Below are 27,619 nucleotides of genomic sequence, written 5' to 3'. Positions count from 1 at the left end.
TCTGGAATGATCTACACATCAAAATTTAGGTGCCATGGTTTATTCAACAAGGACAAAACATGTGAGAGTAACTGCAAGTAACTTTATTTAGTGTCAGCAGGCTTTACAAACATGAATGAATACAGAGAGGTAGTGGCAGGTATTTGTCTCTGTCCTCTCTCCCTCCACAGGCACCACGTTCAGGCAAATTCAGCTCAGAGTCAACTGAGTGTAAGACATCACAGTGAGACCAAAGCATAAAATGTCTCTTTATCTTATTTGAAAAAATAATCATTCAGCTGAATGAAACTGAAAGGAGGCCCACACATGGTCATTTCCAGAGATTGTGATGTCATGCACAATTTGAACCCATGTATGCAGTTAAACAGGACCTCTGCATTCAGACATATATCCCCAGAAATAGAGCCTACGTCAAAGTGTTTCCAGTTGAACAATTACCTCTAGAGATGAGAAGGTTTTGACATCTTTGTTGTGTTCTATGGCTGTCAGAAATCTGATTGGAATCAATAGTCACATACAATACTAAAGAAATTTAAGTTTCTTTTTTTTTTCTTAATTAAAATACTGTGATGTCACAATTATCAAATGTAACATATGTGTTGAAATTACAACAAATACTTTTTGATAGCTTTCAAATGGATGCATATAAAACTGTATAAAAATGTATGTGCACAAAGTCCCTCATTTACTATTCCCTAAAACCTTCACCATGTCAGGATTTTCCATATTAAAGTATGAATAAATTACAACAACAAAAAAAAATTTCTGGCAATCCTCACTTCTTATATCCAGAGTTGTTCTTCATTCGTTAAGAAAAGGTAAATATATTTTATTTGACTGAATAATACAAAAAAGAATTTTTAGATACTGTCTATAAATTTAACATATTTGATATACATAACATACATGAGTTTATAACTTCATATTGTTCACAAAAGGCAGTACTGGTTGCTGGCTGTTGTTTTACAGTGCATTAAAGAGTGCATTGTCAAGTTTACTAATGCTAGAAAAATCATTGTCCAGAATGTGTAACAAAGAAAAAAAAACACTCCATAGAACTGACAAATTTACAGGAAACTGAAGGCAGGAATGTAAAATCACCAGTTTAAACAGTATTTACATGTCATTCCTATGGGACGGGCTGATTTTATTCATTAATGTCACGGTTAATACTGAGTGATTATTACAGACATCAATAATAATATAGCGGAGAATAGGAACTCTGTTCTCTGTATGACGTGTGATCCTTCATAAAAATATGAACGTATCCAGATATTGGCCGGACAGTCGGTGGAAATTCACGCTGACGTCTGCGTGTAGGATCTCCAGCCGTCCAGCCTGACAGAGATTAATGTACGGCAGCTTTTATCCTGCATCACAGGGCTCATTTACATGGTGATGCTGGACAGGATATTGTCCTGACTTGAGGAGCGTTTGTAACCCGAAGATGAGCTGAAGTACGTCTCCCCATCAGTGCTGATGTCGTCGTCGTCGTCATCATCGTCATGCAGGGTGCTTAGCAGCGGGGCAGAGGTGTTCTTACGCCTGGATCACACAGAATCACGTCATTAGATTCTTCCTGTTTGCTGTTCCAGAGCGTTTACTTTGTGCCTTAGTTTTTTTTTTACCTGATCTCGTTTCGCAGAGCTTTCAGCTGGCTCTGGAGCTGCTCGTTGGCCTCCTGTTGCTCGTCCAGGTCTCTCTGCAGCTTCTTCTTGCTGTGCTCCAGTCGGTCGATCTCCTCCTCGGCCTCATCCATCTGCCGTTTCAAGGCTTTCAGGCGCAGATTCAACTAAACGAAGAACAAACAGGCAAACGAAAGGTCCAACAAACATCAGAGAGTATTTTCAGCACCTGTCAGACAATCATTTATCTAAAGGTGTTGGGTTTGTTTATTGGTTTGAGAGTTTCATTCCATACCTGATCCTTCTGATCTTGCATAGTGTTATGTTCTTCTTCACTTTGCATCACCATGTCTTTCACCTTCCTCTCAAGTCTACGGTTCACCACTTGCTGGTTTGAACGCTCCCTGGAAAAATATTCATCGAGATCCTTCAACGTGTGACGCAACACATCAGCCTGACTTGCATAAAACCATTAACTGGATAAAACATGGACATACTGTGGCGTCTGTGATGTCACCAACAGGTTTTTGTGGCCGTCCCCGATCTTGGTAATGTCTGACTCCGCCTCACTACTGGCATAAATATCCAAAAATGGACAAAGAGGTGGAGGCAGACTTCCTGTCTGTTAGTACCACTAAAGGCCCAGTAGGTGGAATTATTTGTCCCATATTTGCATGAAGAATTCACTAAAATTCACCCACAACTGCAAACACGACTGCGAGGTGAAGTTCAGTGAGATTAGCTGCTAACGTAAAGCCTAGCTGTTAGCTGCCAAGCAAAGCGTCCACTCCCTTCATGAGGCATAACTTCAGGTCTTAAATATATCAACACTCTGGGCTGCATATTTGTAATGGGCAGGGAAACCGGGCTCAGCATTGTGAAACATCTCTGCCAAATGTGTTATTAGTTATTCTAGAAAGATGAGCTGGGGAGGGAAGGGGGGTGTTTAGAAATGATTGGGATCCATGGGAACAAAGCTTCAGGGAAGAGCAGCTTTACACCCAAAAGCTTTCCCCTTGCACCGCCTTACACGTAGCACATGTCTCTCCCCCAAATGCAGACCTCCTTCTCACCTTTCCTCCCCCTCCAACCTCTCCTCCAGCTCCTGTATGCGCGCCTCCAGCTGGGATACCAGGCCCTCTTTGGTGGACTTCTGGGAACTCTCCAGATGAGACAAGCGGCTCTTCAGATCTTTGTTCTGCGCAGGTCACAAAGAAATAGAGGGAAATGAATTGGGAAATTACGTTTGCAGCAAAATCTGAATTGAAAATTGATGTGAATACAGATGGAGTCAAGTAAAGATGACAAGAACGACATATAAATGGAATGATTTTGTGTGGGTTTTTTTGTGTGGGTTTGTAGAGCAACACTGTGTGTAGTTTTTTTTTTTCCACAGACAGGAGAGTGTGTACCTGTCTCTCCAGAGCCATCTTGTCACACTCCAGGTCCTGCCTGCTAGCCCTCTCCTGCAGGAGTTCATTCCTCATCTGCTCCACCTGTCAAGCCGAGCCCAGACACACTGTCATCTCTAAGGTCCCACAGTCTGATCACAATTATGATCCGACACTGAGTTTTACTCGGAGACTGAAACCACTGTAGCGCTCAGTGAGTCAAAATGTTAAACAATGGAGGAGTTAATGCCCCAGAGGGCATGGGTTAATTGGTGAGCTGGACTTTCTGGTTTAGCTGCATTGCATTTTTTTTTCTTTTTTGTTGATTCTCTCATGTAGCACAGTGTTGTAATACACAAAATAAAAATAAAACAATGGTAGAAATTAAAGAGAGAGAGACAAATACCTTCGGCTTTTCATGCCAAGCATGTGTGATTAAATTAAATTCAAGTAATTGCAGATCATTTTACTTAACACGATTATGAGATTTAAATTAGGGTGAAGATCATTATCGGTTTCATGCTTGAATGAGATAAATACCAAGTTATAACAAGTAGCCCAATTAGCTTAGCATTCAGTTTAGAAATGAGAGGAGACGGCAAAAAACGGATCTCTGTGCAAAATTTACCAAACAACACGAGAACAGTTCACAACAGGTTTCATCTCGTTGGAATAAGAACAAAAAATGAAGTGTAAAAATAACAAGTTTTGGTTTTATGCAGGATTTTGTGAATGCAGTAACTTTTAGAGGTGCCGGGCCGGTGGGAGTATCTGGTCTTTAGCAACTGTTTCCTAACATTTATGCTAAAGATATCAGCTGATAATTAGCCTCCTATTTAAAGCACATGTGGGACAGTGGTCTAGATTATCTCATCCAGCTCTCAGGAAAGAGTATAATCCGAAATTATTATTCGCTTCATAGTAATCTGGTGTCATTGTACATGAAGTCAACTCAGAGGTTTAACTGCATGACTGCTCAGCAATAGCCTGGTTCAAAAAGAAGGGAGGCTGAAAACTAATCGATACGGTGGTGATGGTTCTTTCTTTGTGAGAGGAGCTCAGAATCGGTGATATTTTATGCCAATTAGTGGGTGACAGTGTGCCGCTCTGATGAACGATGGCCCCTATAACTGGTGCGCCCAGCTCAGTGCTTGAGGGAGCTGAATCAGCGGACTGGAACATACAGCGAAACTAATCTGCTTTGTGAAAGACGGCAGGAGAGGAGAGGGGAGATTACTCTCATTTAGACAGGAGAGGAGCACCTGGTGCCAGGAGAGACGCAGGTGTTCTTCCTGCTGCCTCCGCCGCAAGCCCACCGCCCCTCCACCCCACAGACATTAGAACACACACACCAGCACATGCCCACACCCTGTCTGTGTGTGTGCATGTGTGTGTGTGTACATGTGTGTGCGCGTGCACTCGCAATCGCCTACACATACCACAAGCTCTCAGACAACTGCAGCCCGACTCCAAGGAGCCTGATTGTTGCCGTGACAGCCAACTCCAGACTCACGCTGAACTGTCACAAAGCCACTCTTCTCATTGCCAGGAATTATTTTAAAAGGAAAACAATTTAAGGACATGTACAGTACCCAAAATCTTTTAATTTTCTCAAAAACCAACAATGCAACTTATGATCAAGTGTCTCTTATATATGGAAAAAGTTTTAAAATAGGCCATTCATTGAAGGTGCGCCTTGTCTGGAAAAACTGTAATTAAACCAACCGCTCAACCGCATGTTAAATTTTGGTCACAACCTTTGAACCTGTAACTAAGCCAAATCGCACAGCTCGTGCATTTTTCTTTGTGAGAGTGTGCCAAAAAACACCAACCACTGCAGAACGTAATTTTACACAAGACATACGCATTAACAAAAAAATCAGTAAGGCTGCAAAAAAAAAAAAAAAAAAAAAAGGCTGCGTTATTTGAAAAACTTGAGAACAAACATCCTCTCTGTGATTAGTAAGCATTCTCCCATGGACAAACAACAATCCTAACGGCGCTTGCACTTTATCTAAATCTTACTTCGCACTGCCTCCGTCAGCAGCTTTATCAGCAAAGGAAGGAAAACTGGAACGTTTGCTTGTAAGGATATGAAAACTTGACTTCAAGCACAAGAACTGGATTTGTTCTCCAGATGATGTTACTGAGCGCAATCTCCAAGTGAACTCATCCACCTGAAAACTTGAGACATTTGGCAGCGCCTGTATTACAGCTCAGGCGGCGCTGCAGTAAAAGAAGGGTCTTTTGTGGCTGATGCATGAAAATTGGATAGATGCTCTCAGAGCGTGCCGGCGGGACGCCAACCTGAATGATTACGCAAGATCGTCTTACAACGCAATAACCCATCCAAGTTATCCAGAACCGAAATAGAGTCAGAACTTGTGGAATGTGGATAATATATGTAAAAACACATACACCTGAGACAGTATAATGTATGGAACTTCATGTAAATCATGTGAGTTGACTCGTACTCGACTGTATTTGGGATCCGATATCGTTCCTGCCGTCGTGACATGAAAACAGAGATTAGTTTTGACTGTTGTGATGTTAGTAGTGAATGACATAGCATGTGTGTGTGTGTGTGTGTGTGTGTGTGTGCCTGTGTGTGTGTACCTGCTCTCTTCCACGGTCGATCCTGTCCATCAGCTGGTCTCCGCTCTGTCGCTCCTCCTCCAGGTCCATCTCCAGCTGAGCAATCCTGTCCTGCAAAACAAGCAGATGCATCCATACAGGCAGTGAGTGTTGCTGTCTATGTGTGTTTTTTCTGTAAATATTTAACCTGACGAATGACATCTGGGATTTACTGAGGTCTTATAATGCTTACAAAACATGATGGCTTTTTTCAAACCCGTGACTTACCTCCATGAGTTTAGTTTGCCGAGTTTTATCCTCTTTAGAGTTGACCTTTGTTTCTGCCTCCTCCTTCAGATCATGGATTCTTTTCTCCAGCTCCTTCTCCCTGAGCAGACTCTCATCTCGTTCCCTCTGACACCGATGCAGGTCCTCCTCCTGCTGGGACAGCTAAAATAAAAGACATAACATTCTTTAACACATGAAAACACTTTTTTTCCCCCCCAGCTAAATACCTTTCACCACAGAAAATTATTTGTGACACCAGATCCCAGAGGATCAACGTCTCATTAAAACGGCCCTCAGCGTGTTATAAGTACTTGTGCATAAAATGTAGAATACATCCAGTTCTCCTGCAGAAAATCCATCTCTATCTTCCATACATCATGTTCTTATCGAGTGGTATCGTGCTGCGCTGATGACCAGCAATTTAGTTGCTGCTTAGGGAAAAGATGATCCTGCATGCGTCTCCTGAGTGACTAATGACTCTGGTGTGAATCGTGTTTCCCTTGTGTTCGTTCACCAGCAGTGCCCCCCCCCCCCCCCCCCCCCAGCTGGAAAACTAGCCCCACTGCTCAGCGCTCGTCATCTAACTATGTGTCTCACCATGAATACACACGGTCATTATCGCAGAAAACTAACTACGTTTTTAGAATAACTACTTTTTGAACTGACTAACTAACTAACCCTATAGGTTTTAAACAAACTAGGCTCTAAACCAATGATGTTTGGAACTAACTAGGTTTTAAACTAACAGGTTTTTAAACTAACTAGGTTTTGAACTATGTTTTAAACTAAATAGTTTTTGGACTAACTAACTAGGTTTTTTAATTAAATAGGTCTTGCAATAACTAACTAACTAACTAACTAACTAACTAACTAGGTTTTAAACTAACTGGTTTCTGAACTGACTAACTAACCCATTGGATTTTGAAAAAATAAGGTTCTAAAACTAACTAGGTTTTTGAACTAACTAGTTTTTGAACCAAGTAGGTTTTTAAATTAACTATGTTGTTTACTAACTAACTAACAAGTTTTTAAATTAACTAGTTTCTGAACTGACTAACTAACCCGTTTTGAACAAATTAGGTTCTGAACTAACTAGGTTTTGATTTATTACTTAACATAAACATTGTATTTATATTTGTGCTATTATTCAATTATTATTTATGTATGTTTATTGTTTATGTTTACACTGTTTACATTTATACAGTATGTTTTACACCTAACTTGCTTTATGTGCTTTCAATTACCCCTTGGGGACTAATAAAGTTTTTTGAATTGAATTGAATATGTCATCATGTGGACATTGGAACCAGACCTAAGATATTGGACTGAAGCTGGGTCTATGAAGACTTAGTGAGAGGTGTAACGGCTAACAGACAGTCTGGATACACCCCTGGGGGTGTAGAGATAAATTAATACAGTGGATCTGGGGAGTGAAAACCGCTATGACTTTACTATTTATTTATTTTGTTAAGCTGATCAGGTGTCTCTTGTAAAGAGACTGTTAAAGGCGAGGCTCACACTTCATCATGTTAGTGTTACACAGGGGCGGAGATAGACAGGGGGCTGTTTCAGAGCAACTGGAAAAGCGGACTCACTCATCCCGGTCCAGAGCAACCCCCTTCCTCAGGAGAGGTGGAGGAGCAGGATGTGAATCCAGCCAGCACAGCTTTCAAAACAATGATATCACAACACTGACATCCTCCACTTCCTGTGCACCAGCTGTACGGCGATACGTCGTCATGGACCAAAGCAGGAAAGGAGGACGATGACCCCTTGTACCTACACACACATTTCACTCACGAGCACATCCAGCTGAAGGCCTTTGTCAGGCTCATCTGAACAGCAAACGCTGAGAGTGATGGTGAAAAGATTGAGAGGAAATGCACGCTGCGTGCATTTAAATATTTTCACACTGTTAATGTGTTTCTAAATCGGTATTGTTGACACATTATCGTCGTCATTAATCGTGTTGTTGCTTCCTATTAAGGCGGCTTCGCTCTAACAACTCTTATCTCCCTGCAAAGTCAGCAAAAACAAGAACCTCAGGCCTGCGCTGCTGGCGAACACGGCGTCTGAGTGTAAAAACTGGTATAACACAAACTGACATGACTACATCCAATCTAAACACCTTTAACAGATTTATGTTTATGGTTTGCAGCTCTGGAAAAATCCAAAATGTGTTCTTGCCACAAATAAACGGACGGACAGCATCGGAATATCGTTTCACCGTCACTATGAAGGGTCACTATGATTGTCATGAGTGATCACCTTAAATATAATCTGGACCGCCACACCTACATAAACTAATGTTTGACAGATGCGTAAAATAACAAAAGCCACCCTCTTTCTTACGTAAATTATCCACGTTCTTCCATTTCTACGCTCAACAAAAACATTCCTCACATTCCACTTTTACACAGCCTGTTCAAGCCAGAAGTGTTCTGACTTAATTATTCCTCATTGTTCTCCATTGGCTGTATGTAAATATGGTGCAAACTCTAAAAAAAAAAAAAAGAAAAAGGCTTCTAAAGCAGAAAGATGTTGAAGGTAGGTGTTTAAAGTGAGTGAGTCAGACCAGTGGCTCATCATCTGCCGGTCTGCATGATCGGCCCCAGTTGGCTGACTAATGATGGCCCTGATCTGACCACTAGAGCAGCGTCAGCATCCACGCCTGTGCCCATTACTTTAGATAAGGCTGACGTAGCCCGTGTACCTCATCTTGCAGGGTTTTGGTCATCAGCAGGTACTTGTCCAGCTCCTGTCCTCGCTCCTTCAAAAGTTTCTGCAGCTCTGCCAGCTCTCGGCGGTTCTTTTCTTTATAAATATCAATGTGCTCCTGCAGCTCCCGGGTGGACGACTGGGAGGCATCCACAATATCGTTCATCTGGAGGCACAGTGGGATACACCAAAGAGCCAAAGGAATGTGAGCTATCATTTCATAAATAAATAAATCATTTCATTTCACTTATTTCTAAAAAAAATTAAAATGAAAAATCGATCTGCCCTGATTAAATGAAGCCTCTAAAATACCTTTTTGTCTAGACCAAAGGAGTCAAACTCATTTTCTCGGAGGGCCATGGCTGTCCTCAAAGGGCCAGATTTAAATTATATTTATTTTACATCACACTGAGTTACATTTAGTTACATTTATAACTACTCCTTAGTGTTAAATTATTACTTATTCAAGTTACAAACATTACATTTGCACAGAAAAAAAAATGTTTGCATGTTGCTCTGTTATATTTGCAAGTTGTTAAACCCACAGATCTCCATCAATCAAGGACCAAACTATCAATGAATAAAGAAAAATACCATTAAACACAAGTTAGGACATTAACTTTGTTCAAAACATTTTTGCCAGAGTTAAAATGGGCTGAACTACTCCAATGTGGGAAATGTAGTTTTCGTCAAAGCATAGTTTTTCCCTGTTTATTTTTAGATACTCTGACCTTTCATGCTCTCATGGGCCACATGGAATGATGTGGTGGGCCACATTTGGCCCCTGGGCCTTGAGTTTGACACATGTGGTCTAGACTAAGGAAGACCCAGTTGACCGGAACATTTTATATTCTATAAGATCAAAATAAGAGGACTTCCTGTATGTGACCTACAACTCATTGCTCTAAAAGGGGAAAACACCTTTAATGAGCTGGAATGTTCTACACACTCGAGTGCACCCACCTCCTTCTGGAGTTTCTCCACTGTGCGGTCCAGCAGCCTCCTCTCATCATCAATATCATTCTTCATGTGCTTGAACTGCTCCTTCTGAGCCCTCTCCTCTTGGAACCGCTCTTCCAAGTCCTCGTGTTCAATGTTCAGTTTGGTCAAGTTTCTCTGAAGAAAGACAAACTATTAAAGCCCGCCTGCAACAGGAAGCTACATTTGTCTGCATGAAGTGTGGCGCAGCGATGCTAACCCCACCTGTACATCCTCCAACCGAATGGCCAGAGCTCGATTGGCTCGTGACACTTCCTCTTCTTGCTCCTTAATTTCTGTCAAGGATTCTTGCAGTTGCCTTTTCTCCCTCTGTCAGTGGATATAAAATACTTTCATGTACTGTAATATTCTTCCTACTAGAACAAAACTAGCGCTAGCCGGAGGTCTGTAGCTGTGACTTCTGGACCTCTCACCTCCAGTCGGGAGACTTTGTCGGCCAGCCTGTTCTCCTGCAGCTTGGCTTCGTCGATGATGCGGTTGAGCTTGGCAACCTCGTTTTCCAGCTCCTGCACTCGCCGGCGCAGCCGCTCGGCTTCATGGGTCAAACGTCCTGCCTGGCCCTCCACCGCACCCTTGGCTGCCTCCACTTCGGCCTTCTGGCGGGCCGCTGCTGCACTGCTCTGCAGATCAGAACAGAACACCAGGCTTCAGTACAAAGGAGGCAGGAATCTGTGACACTCAACATCAAGTGGAACAAGAGCGCCCAATGGAACATTTGAGATGCCCAAACGCAACAAAAAGCCATGTGAAGTGCTGGGTTTCTCGCTGAAGCTTTGTTGCCATGGAGACAGAACACAATTTTTCCTTCCGCAACTCTGTCTTACATTTGAGAATACAGTAATCCCTCACTTGTTCACGCTTCAAGATGCTTCAGGGCTTCACTACATCGCGGATTTTAGTAGGTAGTCACGTGATACCATACACGCATGCTATTGGCTGACAGCATCCGGACGTGTGCTGCGTTCTGAGACTCACGGAACGCAGCAACAGTTGTGGAAAGGATCAACAGGCGTGGAGCCGAGGCTCCACCCACGAGTTTGGCCTCTCTTCCTGCCACACACCAGCACCGCCACACTGAACCGTGACAATATTGTGGAATTTCGTTTTTCACGGATGGTCCTGGAACGCATTAACAGCGAGTAATGAGGGATTACTGTAAACTACAAATAAAGACAATTATTTTTTATAAGGTCTAACCTGCTGAATCGTTTGGGCTTTTTAGTCAGCAGGCTTTCAAGGTAAACCAGCTAGTTTTTCTCATGAACACTACTCAGGGTCAAATTTATGAATGAAGAGCATGCTTTGGCTGTGTCATGTCAGGGTGGAGTGGTATGAAGGGAAAGAATAGAAGACAGAAACACATGGGAGGGAAGAAGACAAAGACAAAGAAACAACACGACTCAATCAGTATCACCAATAAAAAGGTTTCGTCTGCAAAGACAACCGTCTGCTGACAGCGTCAGCATGACACCGAGTCGCTAAGGTCTGTTTGGAAACATGTGTTTTGGATGGAATGTTAGGAAACCGGTTTGTCAGAATCCTGATCATCTCATTAGAGTGAGGCAAGACTGTAGACAGAACAACACGTAGAACACAATCAGCAGAAAAAAAGAAAATCACGAAATATGACTACTGTGGTTAGACATTGATATACGTCACAAACGTGCCCCCCCCCCCTGATAAAAACACAGCAGATTCTAAAGGTCATGAGATTTCACGAGCAAAATGATTAACTTTAGTATTGCAGGTTTGAGTGCAGTAGTTTGCGTTGTTGGGCATTTGAATGAGGTTCCAAAAGTCGAAACCCGCTCAAAAATGTCAAACGTGGTGCTGGGACGCGGACTCGTCATCCTTTAGTAGCTTTAGTGACTAAGGCGTGTGAATAGGGGCACCTCCTATACCAAAACGCGACGGGTGCCTCCCTGCTGCAGGCCAGTCAGACCAGTTTACCCAGTTACCACAGAACCACCGTCAGCATGCTTCACTTACTCTGGTGACAGGAGCCAGACGCTCTGGACAGACTCAAAGCTGTCAGATCCAGAGTTAACACTCTCCCACCTCAACAGGTAAGATAACAAAGGAAAATATAACAAATGATATAAAAAGAAGGTAAGTCACTGTAACTAGTACTACTAATGTAACACTCCACTATTCCTCAGCCTGCACAAAGGCCTCCAACTAAAAAAACCAGAGTAAATACTTGTGTCAGTGTAATTAACATCATTACAACCAATTCTTGTAATTATTAATTATCAGGCGTATATTGCTAAAGAACAAATATTATGACCTTAAAAACAAATGCCATCCTCTCTAAAACAAATATCGTCCCTTTTAAATCAAATATCATCCCTTTTAAATCAAATATTGTCCCCTTTAAGTCAAATGTCGTTCTGTTTTTAAACAAATATCCCCTTTGAAACAAGGATCAACCCTTTCAGAAGATTTACTCATTAAAAATACAGTCCTTTACTCAAAAAACGCAGTGTGGTTGTAGAAATGTTGAAAACTTTGAAAGAACTTTCATTTTAAGATTCCTAACATCAAGACATTTTAACACTGATGTTGATTCATTTAAATATGCCTCACTGCAAAATTTCTAATACTATAATAGTCACATTTTAAAAGTAACTGAACAAGAGATGCAAAAATCTGAATGCAAACCAAGACAAATCAAATATCGTCCCTTTTAAATCAAATAAAAGATCTAAAACTTGGCAAAATGAAATCACTATCCATTTGAAACTTTCAAGATATCTTGCAGGCAAACAAACAGAGAAATTATATAACTTCCTCTATCTGTCACCGGTGGAGGTCAATATAAATTGAATCATCACTGCTTTAAAAATTTCAAACCTCTTCCTATTGTTTTAAATCTCACTTATCCAGCTTGTGACCATTAAAAGGCACAGGAATGGAAAAGTGGAAGTTTTCACTATAATAACAAAAGCATTGATAAAATGTCTCAGGTTTACATCGTTGCTCGATTCAACAACACACACTTGTTCAGCCGTCACACTGCTCTGCCTGTCCCACTTCCCACACTGGGTCATACGTCCTACAAACATGAACAAAGCCCAGTTTGAAGGTTGACGACTCTGCTGCTGTCTGTGGGAGAAGGTGGTGGTGGCGGATGTGGTGTCAAAACCACTTGAAGAAGAGTCAACTTTTTGTTGGACCGTCATAAAAACAGATGAAATATCACCTATTAGCAGATATCTTATACATTAGTTATGAAATTTCTTATGAAACTTCACCAATTACATTCATTTATTATTCACTAAGAAATAGTCAATCATTTATATGAAAAGTGTTTAAGCATACAGTCATTCAATGATTACTAGCAGACAAAGCAATGCCATAATCCACTGTTAACAATGATATATATAACGGCCCAGAACAGTTCTTTATCACCTCTTTGAAATCAAATTCAACAAAGAGACTGTCACACAAGTTGATTTCATTGTCGTACCAGATCATTGAATCTATGGAAATGTCGTATCACAAGTACTTTTCTCAAGCTGAACACAAAGTTTCATCTGGGTCCTTGTGTGTTCTCAACTATTTGTCTAAAGTTGCACATTAACCAACTTTGTGCAGTCTTTGAAACACTTGAACACAAACGCTTGAAGTGAAGAAAGAATGCGTCCTGGATCGGTTGCTGTGATGCAAACTTGGACCACTCTGCTATTTTCTCATTTCAAGAAAAAGTTAATGGTCTGAAATCAAACACAGATAACAACATAGCTAACATTTTTAAAGCACTGTAAAAACTGATGATGCTGTATGAGTAAAGTTCCATTGTGACGTTTATGACATTTATGAGAACTAAGGAACGCAGCTTAAATTACAACTCACACAGACAGACTGGTGTCACCACAAAGCTGCTGACATGATATCTCAACACCCTCAAGTTGCAGAGATCTAAAACACATATTCATTATATAAATTATGAATTAATTTTACTAGAAAGCAAATCTAGTCAGATGCATTCCTGCCACACACTTGTAAATGCATGATCGGCTTTGTTAAGTTATGGGTGTGAAGATGATCCTGGTTGCAGTTCAAAAGGAAACACTAAAAAAAGTGACTTCCTCCTCCTTCCACAGTGGCTGCAAAAACATGTTATGATTTCACTTATAAAAACTGAATAGATTGGCTGACGAAGTTTACCTAGAAGGAACATTTTCTCTCATGTTTCCTCTGTTTTATTACTTGTGGTGAATCCCCTCTCTTTGCTTGCACTTCCTGTTTTGAATCTTTCCAGGTTCTCTGTCTTTTTCTGCATTCTCCTGTTCTACCGTTATGTAATCTATTGTCAGGTGCACTGGCGTCGTAACCGGAGTGTCCCCCCGCCTCACGCCCTATGCCAGCTGGGATAGGCTCCAGCTCCCCGTGACCCGCTACGGCGGATACAGCGGCGGTACATGAAAATGAATGAATGAAAAATTGCATACGTGACTGACGTGAGTTCATTTAAATTAACCTCACGTAGCCTCACCTGCGGATCACGCTGCACGTTCGAGAACATCCACCTGCTGCACCTGGTCTGCCAGAAGCATCTATAGACTAATAAAACCCTGACTCATGAATTCATGGGTCTGTGTGTAAAGATGTTCACGAGTTTTTAAAAAGGGAGTGGCTCAGTCGTTTGAGTTTCTTAATTTTCTAGTTAACTTGTCATAGATAAAGGTACATTTTGATGGCGTCCTTATTTGAGGTTAGTGACAAAGAGCTGTTGTGACAAGGAAATGAAGCCTTTACTAAGAAAGTTGTCTCAAACAGAAGCATGCATTCATGAAATAAAAGTATTCGAGGTCGTTGAATACAGAATACAAGGGGTTCCCTGTATGATAGCAAATTACTTAATCCCAGATTAGGGACAGAATTTACACAAAAATAAAAGTTAAAAAAAGAAAACAGGTTTTGAAAAAGCAATTAAAACAAGACAGCTGAGAAGCATTGGCCAGAGGAGGAGAACCGTAATCATATCTTGTTATCTTGGACGCTGAAACATAATCCTGTCTTTAAATGAGTCTCTGTGTGTGTGTGTACCCCCAGTCGGACACCACAAGGTTTCACAGATAAAAGGTGACATTGTGATTCTGCAGGTGTTCTAAGAAGCACCAGTCACACATGTCTCTGATTGGTTGTTGACGCCACCGCCCAAATTCAGGTGTTCACTTTAGGATAACTTCAACTACAGCTTTTATACTTGAACAATATTTCTAGAGATCTGCACAAGTTGTAAAAGGGTGTAAAAGGGAATCATGTAATATGGAGGAAAAGAAAACAAAGTAACGCTCTGAACAAAATGGACCGTCGTTAAATTCCAACTGATGTTCATCCAGATGTAACCACTCATAAATAAAAAGATCAAAATGGAATTTAAAACACAAATAAATGTCAGATTCTTATTGGGTTAGACGGCCGATGAGGCTCACATCATATAAGAGCTCCATAAACACAAACATCCAGACCGCTGAACAGATTGACATGGATTTGATCCTCATACAAGACAGACATCTGTGTACCAACATTTTCCAAACTGAATCATTTCTGATTAAGATTTAGGCTATTTAACGCCCATATTTTGAGTATTTAATGCCATCAATCTGTAAAGTTATCATTGAAGCCATTTGAAACTCATATTTCAGTAAGGCTATGGATAATTCTTTACCGTCTCCATTAAGATCCAGAGACTCTTTCCATCACCGGTTTCCTCGTGTGCTACCTTGCGTCTCGCACTTCCATCGGCTCCTACAGCTGTGCTGGGAAATGCGGTGCTATCATCAAACACACAGACTCATGCTGGAGTCTTTACTTTCAAAACAAGCCTGAGGGGGAACTCTTCTCTGTGCTCCATAAATTTGATGATCAGACAGTGAGGCTTCAGTTCACACACTGCCAGAGACGACTCGGCTGAGAACGACGCAGGCCGCAAAATGAATTGTATTTAGTCGAGTGGGAAATCGCTGCAGGTTCCACAGGAAACTGTGGGGTTGCGAAATGGAAAAATACAGCATTTATGATTGAGATTACAGATGAGGGTCTGATAGGAACGTGGCCACATTCCACAATTTTTTTTTTTTCTCAAAGGGCTGCAGGTGAAACAAGAATTGGAAGTGCAGCAATAAGTGCAAGTCTCTATGTTCAGAATCAGGATGGGAGGGCTGAGACCAATCAATACGGCTAATACGGAGAATCCGGCGGGCTGTCGGGACTGAGATGCAACCGCATGAGTCTGAGGAGGCAGAAAGGAAAGATCTGAGCCTCTCCCACAGGTCGGAGTGAGTACAGAGTTGGAACCGAGCAAAAAAAAATGTTCTGCAGGGAGCGCATTCTCCACTTTGACCCTGACATTCCAGGAAAAAAAAAAAAAAAAAGTTCTCTCCGCCGGCCGCACCTCATCTTTCCACATTTTTTTTTTTTTTTTTGCGTAGCAGCATATGCTGAGAAGAAAAAAAAAATCAAATTCAATCTTCAGTTATTGGATATAAAGTGCTCATGTGATGTTCATGTAAGTGGATTCATATCTTTTCGAGAAAGCACGACCACCTTTTTTTTTTTTTCCACCCTGATGAAATTCCACACATTTCACCTCATTTAAAACAGAACGCTGCTTCTCATGTTGTGAGACAAAACAGGCCCCTTGGTCTTTTCAGGGGTGGGGGGTTAGCCACGCATCTTCAGCTTTATCTTCAGCATACTGACCCACTTATTCATTGTGTCCCAACCCCCGCTGCTATTATTGTGTGAAACAAACTCATCATTCATCATTGAATGAGGTCCTCAATTACCCTTGCTTTTTCCGGGCACAAAGGGAAAGAGGGGACACGACGCAACTCAGGAACGGTAGTTCATTAGATTAGTGACGGCTTGCCACCAGAATTAACTAATATACAGAGCAATTTAGTGCTCCAGTTTCCAGCATTCCTCTTTTCACGGCCCGATCTGCTCGCCACAAAATGCCACTCAACGGAGGCACTCTGGGCAGAGGAGACGGGGTTAGGGAAAGAACCTGTAGCTCTAATAATTTGGACTTCACATTTTTCATGAGACTATTGGCCATTATTTGGCAAAATGCTTTGGGTATTTTGTGGATTTTGCACATTTTGATTCCACAGAAAACCACAGTGTCTACAATTAGAGAGGATTTATCCCCTGACGTGAAGAAAAAAAAGGTTCTGTTTTGCAGATTTGATTTAAAGTTTGTCTTTTTTCATGCAGATGTGTCAGATCGCATGAGTTGCAGCTTGAATTTGTGTTCATCTGTCTAGTCATTTAGTGGCTCCCTCTTTGAATCTAAACATGAGTCACAGAGCTGTACTTCAAGGACACAATCAAAAGCTTCTTATGAACTTCTTTATGTCTTAAAAGAGAAACAAACAATGATTTCATCTTGCCAAGATCTTACAAAGCAGTGGGGGTAACCCCCTGATGACACACCATTACCTCTGTGTGAGTAACGGATATGCTCTCATACACCCTTTATGCAGGGGTGCTGCTGGACCCCCACCAGGACCACAGGAAGCCGAGAACAAGGCCGACTTCCAGTGTTTAAGACAAACAGGACACACGTGAGACCTCAAGAAGACAATGTGTGTTCGGTTCTTTCAGTGTCCCATCTCCTGCCGCGCACGTCTCATTTTTACTTCCTCTGTTTCCAGAACAAAAGTTACCGAATCCTTTTGGATTGATACGTACACCTATTAATTCAGTGTTAAGAGTGACCGTTTTATTGCTGGTGTTATTCTCATGACGTAAAATACCACTCATTTTCGAGGAGATAAATTCAGTGGCGCAACTTTTGAGAAATTATTATTTTTTTGTAACAATTCCTAACATTTTACTTCAGATAATAGTAATCAAACATGACTATTCCCGTAAAATGTTCCTCCCTGGGTGAAAAACCTGAGATAAGAAAATGCCTCCATACTCTCTACAAGAAGATAAACGTCAACATGAAAAATGATGACAGGTAACACACACCTCAGCGTCTCGCTGCTACAGCTGAGAATCACATTCTGTGTTTTGTTCAGGCAGTGCGATGACATCACCGTGCCAAGAGATAGGTTGTGAAGCTGAGTTGATGTATGATAACATTGTAAAATTCTCTTTTTATTTATTTATTTTATTTGCTCTCCTTATAAATTAAATCTTTTGTTGACTTGGTAAATTCAAACGGGCCTTTTTTCATTCCTCTCTCCGTATATAATTTCCACGGATGCAGAGACACTGAAGCTCATTTTGGATGTTTCCGTTTTTAAAGCATTTTTTTCCGTGTAAATATACGAGAAAGGTCTTTATTGAAGCGCTGTTGCACAACCTGAGTTTAAAGAGGGCTAGAGATAGCACTCCCATGATACCGAGCTTATGTCCACACTCTGCTGTGAGAGGGTGTGTTCTCACAGCGGGGGGGCGTGAAGGGGAGGATGCACGATATGACGAGGAGAGGAAGAGGAGCGAAAGAGAAAAATAAAGAACAGAGAAGCTGATTACCTGCTTGGCCTCCTCCAAAGATGTCTGCATCTTTTTTATTTCCTTCTCATACTGCTCCCTCATCTTGTCCACTTCCTGATCGTGAACAGCCACTTCCTCCTTTAGAGCACCTTTCAAGGCTGTCAGCTCCCGCTCCCGTCTCCTCAGCACCTCCTCCTGCTCCTCCTTCAACAGGAGAACCTCCTGCATCTCCAGCTTCAGTTGCATCATGTCCTGCGGAAAATGAACAGCTGGTAAATTTTAATCCCGTCAGAATCAGACTCGTGTTTGACCCTTACCTTCACTTACAGATCTTCCATTCAGTTTAATGCCCAATGTTAAAAGAGAAAATGATTCTACTCCCTTGTTTCTTCACTGATTTTATTGGGGTTCATTGGAAAATTACACAAAATGCTGTGTGTCTGTAGTATACCTGTAACAAACCACCAAGGCTCCTCTACTAACAGATAATCACATTTGTTGCTTGTGGTGAGGAGCCTTTGTCATCAGACACGTGTTCCACAAGCATGAAGAACCCCCCCCCCTCGTAGAGCAGTGAGCGGCGCTATGATTTACCGTCAGAATGGCGTCTTTCTCTCCATCAACGGACGACTTTTTGGCCAAGTCCAGCTCGTCGTGCATCTCTGACAGCTGGTCCTGTAGGTCTCTGATCTCTGTCTGGTATTGCTCCCTCTCCATCTTCACCTGGAACAGCCTGACAAATCATCCAAAGAGTCAAAACACACTACACTCACTCTACATACTAACAATATGCACACACACACACACACACACACCTGCGGTTTAATTCACACATATGAATGGCAGCACTTGTGCCGTGTCTGAATGTGAAGCCCGTGGAGGGCAAAGGTTAAAACAAACATGTGAGGAAAAGCCTCCACACAACAACACTGAGGGGGAGGATGAAAAGTGATGTGAGGGACTTCACACAGAGCAGCACACATGTAGGCTGAGCAGAACTACAGGAATCTGGTCCTGCTGTAAGAACAAAGAAGGGAGCGACTGGCTGACTGCTATATAACTACAACATCCCTGGTTTGATTCCAGGGACTTTTTTTTCCTCCTTTCCCATCTGCCTCAGTTTAAAAAAGTGAAACATGCTAAATCCTCTGTTTAAATAAAAAGAATAGATAGGAGACAAGAGAAAAAGTGAGAAAAATAAATTCATTAAAAAAAAAATATATATATATATATTGAAAAATTGTGACGTCAAAGAACAAATAACAGCCAAATGCACATTTCCATACTTTTCCTATCTAGAATTTTAAAAATGGTTTATAAAACCAGTCAGCTGTGAACAGTCTCCAAGCAAACGTTCATGCGGAGGATGAAAGATAACAAGCAGCATGGTAACGACATCAGTAACGATAAACAGTCTGACCGGTTTCATTTACGTCAAACTTTGGTAAGACGGTATGTGAAGAATTCAAGTGTGCTAGAATGAAGCTCATCACGTCATGAGCGAACAAGTCAGTTCTTGACATTATCTATGACGGCACGATCCAAGGTTGATGTTTACTTAACGCTGCACGCGGTTCTTCTGATGATCAATAAATCAGTAAAGCTCAGTGACGCAGGGACAAAACTGTTTCTCACCATCTTTTCACCACAATATTGCAGTGTAACAGTCACGACATCCTGGAAGCTCTGCTGGGATAACTTATTATTCATTATAGTGACTTCTCCAGCACTCTGCACTTACTCTTCCACCGTGGTCTGGAGCTCGGCTTCTGTTTTGGACAGTTTTTCCTTCACACGTTTGCATTCCCCTTCAGTCCTCTCCAGCTTTGGCTGCAACTCCTTCAAGCCAGATACTGTCCTCCTTTCAGCTTGATTGTTCTAATAGTGAAACACACAATCTTGCTTGTTGAAGTACCACTTAAATGTAGATTAACATGTCTAATCTAGCAGTTGCACAATTAAATACGTGAAAATGATCTGAAAAGAGTTTCAATCAGAAAGTAAAAGCATTCCGGAAAGTTAGAATAATTAAACTTAGTTGAATCAAGACCACATAAAACAGAATTACAGGTTTTAAGAGACTAGCATAATTCTTTTATCGGTTTTGTTTTCCATTGGGTGAATGAAAATTTACCTTCCTTGGTAAGCCTTACCATTTCAGTAGCCAAGAAAGAACCTCTTTAATTTCAAAATGATTAAAAGTGATATTTTGAACCAGGACCATGCAGTCAGGTGAGGCGGGTGAGGCAGATAATAATCTTCATAATTTCATACTTAAAATAGCTGAATTTGCATATTTCCTGTTCAAACACTAGGTCGAGACAAGACGTGAAGCAGCAAACAGCCTCACCTCAAGTCCCTCAGTAACCGGGTTGAGGCACGTAATTAGCATGTGTCTGTTTCTGTCCCTCTTCACGTCACCAATGTAACGTCTTCAGAAACATCCAATATGCATGCGTGGACTACCAATCTGGACTACAACTGGACTACCAATCAAAGAAGACCAACGTCGAAGCTAAAACATCTGCTTCAAACACCAAGCGAGAAAACGACCTGCTTTTCAAACCAAGTGGTATACCCCCTATAAATAAATATTTTTAAAAAAACGGATAATATGCTAAATATTATGTATGTGAAAGGATTGCTGAAATGTTTTTTTTTTGTTTTTGTTTTTTTTTTACCATTTTTTAAAGTCAGGCTGCTAATTTAATGGCAAATACACCACTCTGTTTGGCCCATTCATTTGTAAATCTGACTCTACCACCAGCTGCCTCAGCAGCCATTGACCTCAACGATTTAGTTAAGAACCAAGTTAAGGCTGACATTACCTCAAGTTGTCTTTTCAGTTCAGCCACCTCTTTCTCCATTTCAGCATTTTTCTGCTGAAGAGCTTTGGTCTGAGTAGAAAGGTCCAGGGTCTGACAGGAAGTGGACAGGAGTATAAGCATCGGTTATTTCTTGTTCACTTCCACACTACACAGCCCGACACAACATGCACACAGGTTAAAAAGGACTCGTCACATGGCTACGAACTCACAGTTTTCTTGAGTGGTCAATGTGGATGTAAAAGACAAAATTAAACCTTTACTTCGAAATTTTATCTGGGCAGAAATATGTTTGCTGTAATTCCCAGCCTCTTCAAACCATGGCTGGTAGAAAGCTACAGTATGCAGACAGAACTGCACTTTAAGAAACCTAATTATATAATCTAAATATTTAAAAATAAATAAATAAATAAAATAAAAAATAAAAAAATTTATATATATATATGTATATATGTGTGTATGTATATATGTGTGTTATATATATATATATATATATATATATATATATATATATATATATATATATATATATATATATATATATCCATCCGCAATCATTATTTCATTAACAACGTCTCACTTTTCTGTCGTCTTGTGAACTCGCCGTGGCCCGAGACTTCAGCGTCTGGATCTTTTCAAAGACGAGGTTGACCTTCCTATTTGTCGTTTCATCATTGTCTTTGCTCCTGCACACACACACACACACACAAACACACACAAACACACATACACACACACACACACACACACACACACAAACAGAGGTATGTTAACACACTGGTAATTAGAAGGTTTAAAAAACCCTCTGTCAGTGTTTAGGGGTTCAGGAATTAGTTCCAGACTGTTCTGGGAACAGGGTAATTCATTCCCAGCTTAGAGAGGTTCAGGAAGGATCACACTGCTTTGATGTGTCACCTCACTGCACAAACAGCTTCATTACACACACCCAATAAACCGGGACTCACATTAGCAGAAAAATCAAACGTATGGGCAGCTTAATGGGATTGCTGCTGAGTCTAATTTCATCATCTGATAAATTAGTAAGAACTGGAGCTGAATGTTTCTGCAGATATGCTGGGGCTGAGGCGCGTTACAATGTCTAGGCTTTCAAATATGAACAGTATGCAAATATTGAAGGCGTAGGAGTTTCTTTAAAGAAATAATAATAATATGGAGAGCTTGCTTTGGTCTTTAATGCTCACATGATGCATTTATTTCATATTGTTGAAATTAATTACTGAAACAAAATGTTTGCATCGTTCAGAATGTCATGTGGTCGCTCAGATCTTGAAGTGGAACAGATAAAAATTCTGGATCCCACTTTCTTCAACACGATAAGGGATTTATTTTCACAGTTTGCCAATTATTAAAAAAGAACTGAACAAACAAATTAATAACAGCTAGACACGGATGCCACGAAATGTTCCACCACTATGAACAGTTGGATCCTGATGCAGACGAGGGAGACCAAAATATGTATTTGGAGTGGATCACGCTGGTACATGCAGTGCGTTGCTGAGAAAATGCTGATTCTGAATCATTCTAATGGATTTCGTTTATCTATGAAAAGAGATGTGTTTTTGAATCAGTAGAAAAAAATTTGACCCAGATCAGATTGTGACATAAACGATAAAACCAAGATTGCAAATCTAGAAATGGGTTTCCAGGATAAAAGATTTTATCCTAAAACACACCCTAATTAGAGAGACACCCAAATTCGAAAAATAAAAGTACTGTTCTGATCAATAAAAATGTTCAATTTCCAAATATGAATTTATTTACTGTCAAGGAAAACTTGTCTTTTGTGTTTTTGAGTTTTTCCAGATGACAAAGGGCCCAAAAAGGAAAAAATTCCTTTTTTATGTTTTTTTTTAAACCACAGGGTGAAATTTATCCGTCAGAATCCAACAACACTTTCACACGACAGCAGTGATGTATTCTTTCAATAAATAACAAGGCTACACCAACCCCCACCCTCAAATCTCTCCTCTGCTCATACAGATGATTTTCATTAAACCTTCATAACCCTTGTTGGTGAATGTTTGTCTTTTTTTTTTTTGGTCTTGGGAATGTGGCTCAGTTTCAGCCTCAGCACTTCCATCTGCGCTTCCTTTCCTTTGTCCTGTGACTCCTGACCTGTGGCTGGACACACCCAAACAGTTTCCTGTTCTCTCCCTGCATTAACACAAGCCTGCTGCACATACAAGAACTGTAGAAACATCAAAACTGTGTTCACTGCAAACTAAAAATTTCTAAGAGTACAGGCTAACAGCTGTCAGCGTGTTGCCCTGCAAATAGTATATCTAAAATCAAATTAAAAACTAACCAAAAAGGTTATGAAGAAGGCTTTGACCTCATCATAACTGTCTCTTTTAAAACTTCACCTGCAGTTAACCTTTTTAACCCGACATGCCTTTCCCTGCCAGGCAATAAGTGTCTAATTACAGGAGCAAACAAAATGTCACTCTGCAGCAAAGAGAAAGCGGTGTGAGAAAGTGGGATTCTGCAAGAAATCAAACTCCAGACAGCTGGATCACTCCGAGTCTGGACGGGAGGGTAAGAAGAGCACATTCCTTCATTTTTATCACAAACAGTTCAGCTCTGATAAAAAACGTTTTACTCGCTCCCACTGAATAGTCTCTCCCTCCAAGATGCATCACCTAAATGTTGCGACAACATGTGGGATTCAAACCGTAAAGAGAACATAATTTCATAATAACATAATTTCGCAAAACTTCTTAATTTTTTTTTTATAAATAAGAGCAATAAATCCAAGATTAACAAGAACAGGAAAATGTGGATAACTCACCCATCCTTCAGATAACTGAAAAGAATTTGCTTTGCCGTCTCTTCGTTTGTTTGTTGTGAAAGCTCCTGCTGACCTTTCAGAAGATCCGGCGTCTATCGAAAAATCAAATTAGAGAGACGAAATGAGGGAAATAAAAAAAAAGCACAAATGTGTGTTCTCCTCGCATAGAAATACAATTTGATCATAAAGATTTTGATAGCAGGAGAACAGTTTCCAAACATCAATCAGTAAAACATGATTTCAGTTAAATTGGCCAGGTTTCCTTTTACCTGAACATCTGCCTCCGTACTGAGACTCTTGTCTGAACTGGAAGGTGCTTTGGTTAACACCATTGACAGAGAGGACGTTGAAACCATTGCAGATGACGAGGCACCGTCATTGTTCTCTTTACTCTTCACTGATAGAGAAGAGGAGCGCGTCTGTGGCTTATTATAACCCTGGATGGAACCGAAACCTTTGGAGATGCTGTTCTGTGGGGAGCCGGGTGCACTGGTGGCACGAGACGAAGCCTTGGACTCAACCTTACCGTCTACAACCGTAGACCAGGAGTCCTGACTGCCAGCTGTTTTCTGAAGTCGTAGCTGAGAGGGAAGCAGAACGTGCTCCATTGACGTGCCTCGTTGGCGACTAAACCCATCCAGGTAGCTCGAGCCATCTCGCTGCCTGAAGGCACTGTCCACACTGCATGAACGCTTCCTGTCGTCTAGATCTATCCTATTCCTTCGCCCTGCCCTGCCCCTACGATGGGTGCTGCTGTTTTTAACATCAAACTTCTCTATGAGTTCATCTACCCCAGGAATGGAGCCCGTGTCGATGTCTCTGCCCGAACCAGGGGAAAACGGGATGTAGCGGCGGTTCTTGTGGCGATTGATGGAGTCGGCGTAGAGAGCTTCCATCTCTTCATCCAGGAGACTCTTGGATGCAGAAGGTGAAGAGGAGTGGCGCGAGCGAGAAGAGGGTTGGAGAACCGGCCCGCTGGAGTCGGACCTGCGTATTGGAAGGACGTCGGGTTCACGGTGGGTGCGCTCCAGGCTGGAACTGGTACTGCTCACAGAGCCGAGGGATCGGAATGATGTTTTGGTCTGTTCACTTGTGGGACTGGACAGTCTAGAAAGCTCAGGATGAGCCGTAGGCACCGGTTGGTCTTGGATTTCAGAGCTTAGTTTGGTCTGAGGTGGATTCAGGTTGGTAGAACGAGGTTTGGACTGCGGCTCAGCCACCTGTACGTGGGTCCTGCTCTGAGACTTTAAGGGCTGTGTCTTTGGCTTGGGAAGGGCTGCCTCAGTCAGGCTTTGGGATGGAGTTTGCCTTTTCTCTTGGTATGTCAGAACTCTATCTTGGCCCAAGCTTGATGACTTGGCATGGGATGGCATAGGCAACTTGGGGGACAAATTCTGCTGTTGATTCCTAGTCTCCTCTGGAGGCAAAGGCCTTGAAGGAAGACTACGGAGGCCATCGAGGTTCAAGGAGTTGGTTTCCGGATCATACGGCTGCAGTATTTCAGGGTGTCTTTGGAAGTTCAAAAGCGAAGATGATTTTCTTCCTTGTGAATCCGCGGCACCGTTTTGAGGACCGGTGTAATGCTTCATCTTCTGAGACCTGTACTCCATGAAGGGGCTTTTAGATCCAGCCTCCATTCCACCCTTGAAATCATACTCCTCATAGTTCTCAATAAACGAGCCGTCCGTGTCGACGTACCCGTTAGAGTTAGGGTCCAGAAAGGACTGAGGACCCCTGTCCTGGTTGTTGAGAACCACGTAAGGGTGTCCATCTATACCCTGGACGCGGATGCTTAGACCATATGTTCCAGCTCCATTACTGTGAGGCCTGGAGGGACGGGATGACTGAGAGTTGCCCCGCTGTGGTCCACTGTTAGGAATGCCAGTCACACTGTATGACTCCATCAGGAATGCAGGAGGAAAATAAATCCCTCTTTCTGGATCAAGTGGCTCGCCTCTGCAAGCAATGGTTCAGAAAAGCTGTATTAGTGAAAAAACAAGCCACTACATAACTCTTTTCAGATAAATGTTTCCCACTTTCACACTTAGGACACATTAACGCCCTACTGCAATTAATGATGCTGTCCACTTCCCTTTCCTTCATTGTTTTAACATTCATCATGTTCTGTTTTCTCTCCAGTTGGATCTTTTCTGCCAAACTATTTGGGCAAAATCAAAACTGAGATGATAAGAGTTGACCGTAACATCTAGAAACCCACATTAGAGTATCTCTGAAAATATGAGTCAACATCAGTCACATTCCTTTAAGCAACAAAAATGAGTGGGTACTGTTTCAAAAGGTCTTACATGTACTGTAAGTGACTCAGAGGGTTGGTATAACAAAATGAATGTTTACTGAGCACTACACAGAATATGAGTTAAATAGGCTAAGAGAAAAGAACTGAAACACAACACGCCAACATGAGTCAGTCATACCTGAGAAAAGTTCAACAGCCCTGTCATCTCCGCAAAACTCTGGAGGGTGTTGGGTTTCAAGTGAATGAGCTGCTTATATGTGTGTGTGTGTGTGTGTATATGCAATATAGTTATAATTGATTTTTCATGGGAAATGCATTGAAAAGGGATTGATAATATGTTATTAGGCTCAGTTTTGTCGCATTGGTAATAACAGGTTAAAGTTAGATAATATACAACATAACTCTCAGAACACATCCTGTAGTAAATAACAAAGTGTGAGCATTTAAAAAAACCCAAAACAAAACAAAACCAAGCTGTTGCATGTGATTTCAACATCAGCGAAGACAAAGGCATCAGCAGTTGCCATGTGTTTCATCGGACAAAGGGCTTTGGATAGGTTCCTGTTTGACTTGCTGATAGCATCCCATTCTACCTGATACAAGAATACAAAGATGGGCCTGGAAGAAAGACACTGATAAGACTAGTAACAAAGGCACAAGAGGGATATAGTGCATTAGCATGAGGAAGATAAAGACAGACCTACGGACAAACCCTTTCAAAGAAAGTGTAGCCCCATGTAGGCCTGGGACTAGTGCTGACTGATAAGCCGTATTTTACCTCTCAGATATGAAGATGCATAACAAACACATTGCAAAACACTGCCCGATGAAAAAGGAACATACAAACTTTTTACACAAAGCATGCATTCACATTTAACATACAAACATTTGACCTATGGTGCTAATTTTGTGGCACCTGCAACGCCATCATCATTGCAATAGATGCCTGGTGAACAGCAGCTAATATGGACAATGTTCTTTTAGTAAGAATATCCAAATAATCATAAGCAGTCTTCTCACAAATTACAGATTTTCCCATCATGTATTTCTAAGTTGAGAACATAAACCCTTTTTTTACGCAGAGTTTATATACCGTTCATATAATTCTCAAAGCATTTTAAGGATTTCAAAGTGTCTCTCTGGAAATGACTGATAATCCACTCAAATATCGATCATAAAATATACACAACACACAACACAACCTCTGCAGTTGTTTTTAATTCATTAAATTGTATTTACATAATTTCTTCTGTGGCTAGCAAAGTTTGGGTTTGCTTTAGGTATGATGAGCTGCTCCTTTCCACAATTAAAAATACATGTCATTATTCAGTCATTATTCAACAGTTTTAATAACTTAATTATTACTGGTGAACCTTTGGTTAGTTAGAATTAGAATCATGTTGCAGAGTGTGTGGGAAAGAAAAGGGTCAAATATAGAATAAAAGCTTAAAATGACTCAATAGACTCTTGCGTCTTTACTGAGGGTTTCCTTTATTTCTATTGTATTTCTATTGTCAAAAGAGGAAGCAATGAAGTGACCCAGTCTCCATCAGAGGGACAGTGTTGCCTTCACTGACCCGTGTGCTTCAGTGCTGGCAGGCCACATGCAGTACAGGTTAAATATCACGGCACTGTTTCGGATCTGGGCAGACATTGAGATTTACATGAGTTAA

At 41.3% G+C, this 27,619-nt stretch overlaps 1 protein-coding gene across 2 annotated transcripts in view; it reads right to left on the bottom strand.

Annotated features, from left to right (window-relative positions):
• Positions 1-62: 62 nt before the first annotated feature.
• The window catches only part of cgnl1 (cingulin-like 1), a 28,390-nt gene continuing 833 nt past the window's right edge, over positions 63-27,619 (bottom strand). The window contains exons 2-19 of one of the 2 annotated variants that reach the window (XM_068320153.1): positions 23,959-25,645; positions 23,690-23,781; positions 21,461-21,566; positions 20,884-20,973; positions 19,797-19,933; positions 18,650-18,788; positions 18,095-18,307; positions 10,009-10,215; positions 9,800-9,904; positions 9,560-9,712; positions 8,592-8,762; positions 5,879-6,040; positions 5,633-5,722; positions 3,038-3,121; positions 2,699-2,823; positions 1,921-2,029; positions 1,629-1,792; positions 63-1,545 (exon numbers count right to left, since the gene is read on the bottom strand). In XM_068320153.1, the coding sequence (XP_068176254.1) occupies positions 1,389-1,545; positions 1,629-1,792; positions 1,921-2,029; positions 2,699-2,823; positions 3,038-3,121; positions 5,633-5,722; positions 5,879-6,040; positions 8,592-8,762; positions 9,560-9,712; positions 9,800-9,904; positions 10,009-10,215; positions 18,095-18,307; positions 18,650-18,788; positions 19,797-19,933; positions 20,884-20,973; positions 21,461-21,566; positions 23,690-23,781; positions 23,959-25,593 (3,939 nt within the window). In that variant the 5' untranslated portion in view covers positions 25,594-25,645 and the 3' untranslated portion in view covers positions 63-1,388. The remainder of the gene's footprint in view (positions 1,546-1,628; positions 1,793-1,920; positions 2,030-2,698; positions 2,824-3,037; positions 3,122-5,632; positions 5,723-5,878; positions 6,041-8,591; positions 8,763-9,559; positions 9,713-9,799; positions 9,905-10,008; positions 10,216-18,094; positions 18,308-18,649; positions 18,789-19,796; positions 19,934-20,883; positions 20,974-21,460; positions 21,567-23,689; positions 23,782-23,958; positions 25,646-27,619) is intronic. The other variant, XM_068320161.1, reaches the window with a different exon arrangement.

This window comes from Antennarius striatus, chromosome 1 (genome assembly GCF_040054535.1).
Source record: "Antennarius striatus isolate MH-2024 chromosome 1, ASM4005453v1, whole genome shotgun sequence".
NCBI lineage: Eukaryota > Metazoa > Chordata > Actinopteri > Lophiiformes > Antennariidae > Antennarius > Antennarius striatus.
Note: the sequence above shows the minus strand (reverse complement) of the source record. Positions and strands in the feature narration are given on the sequence as shown.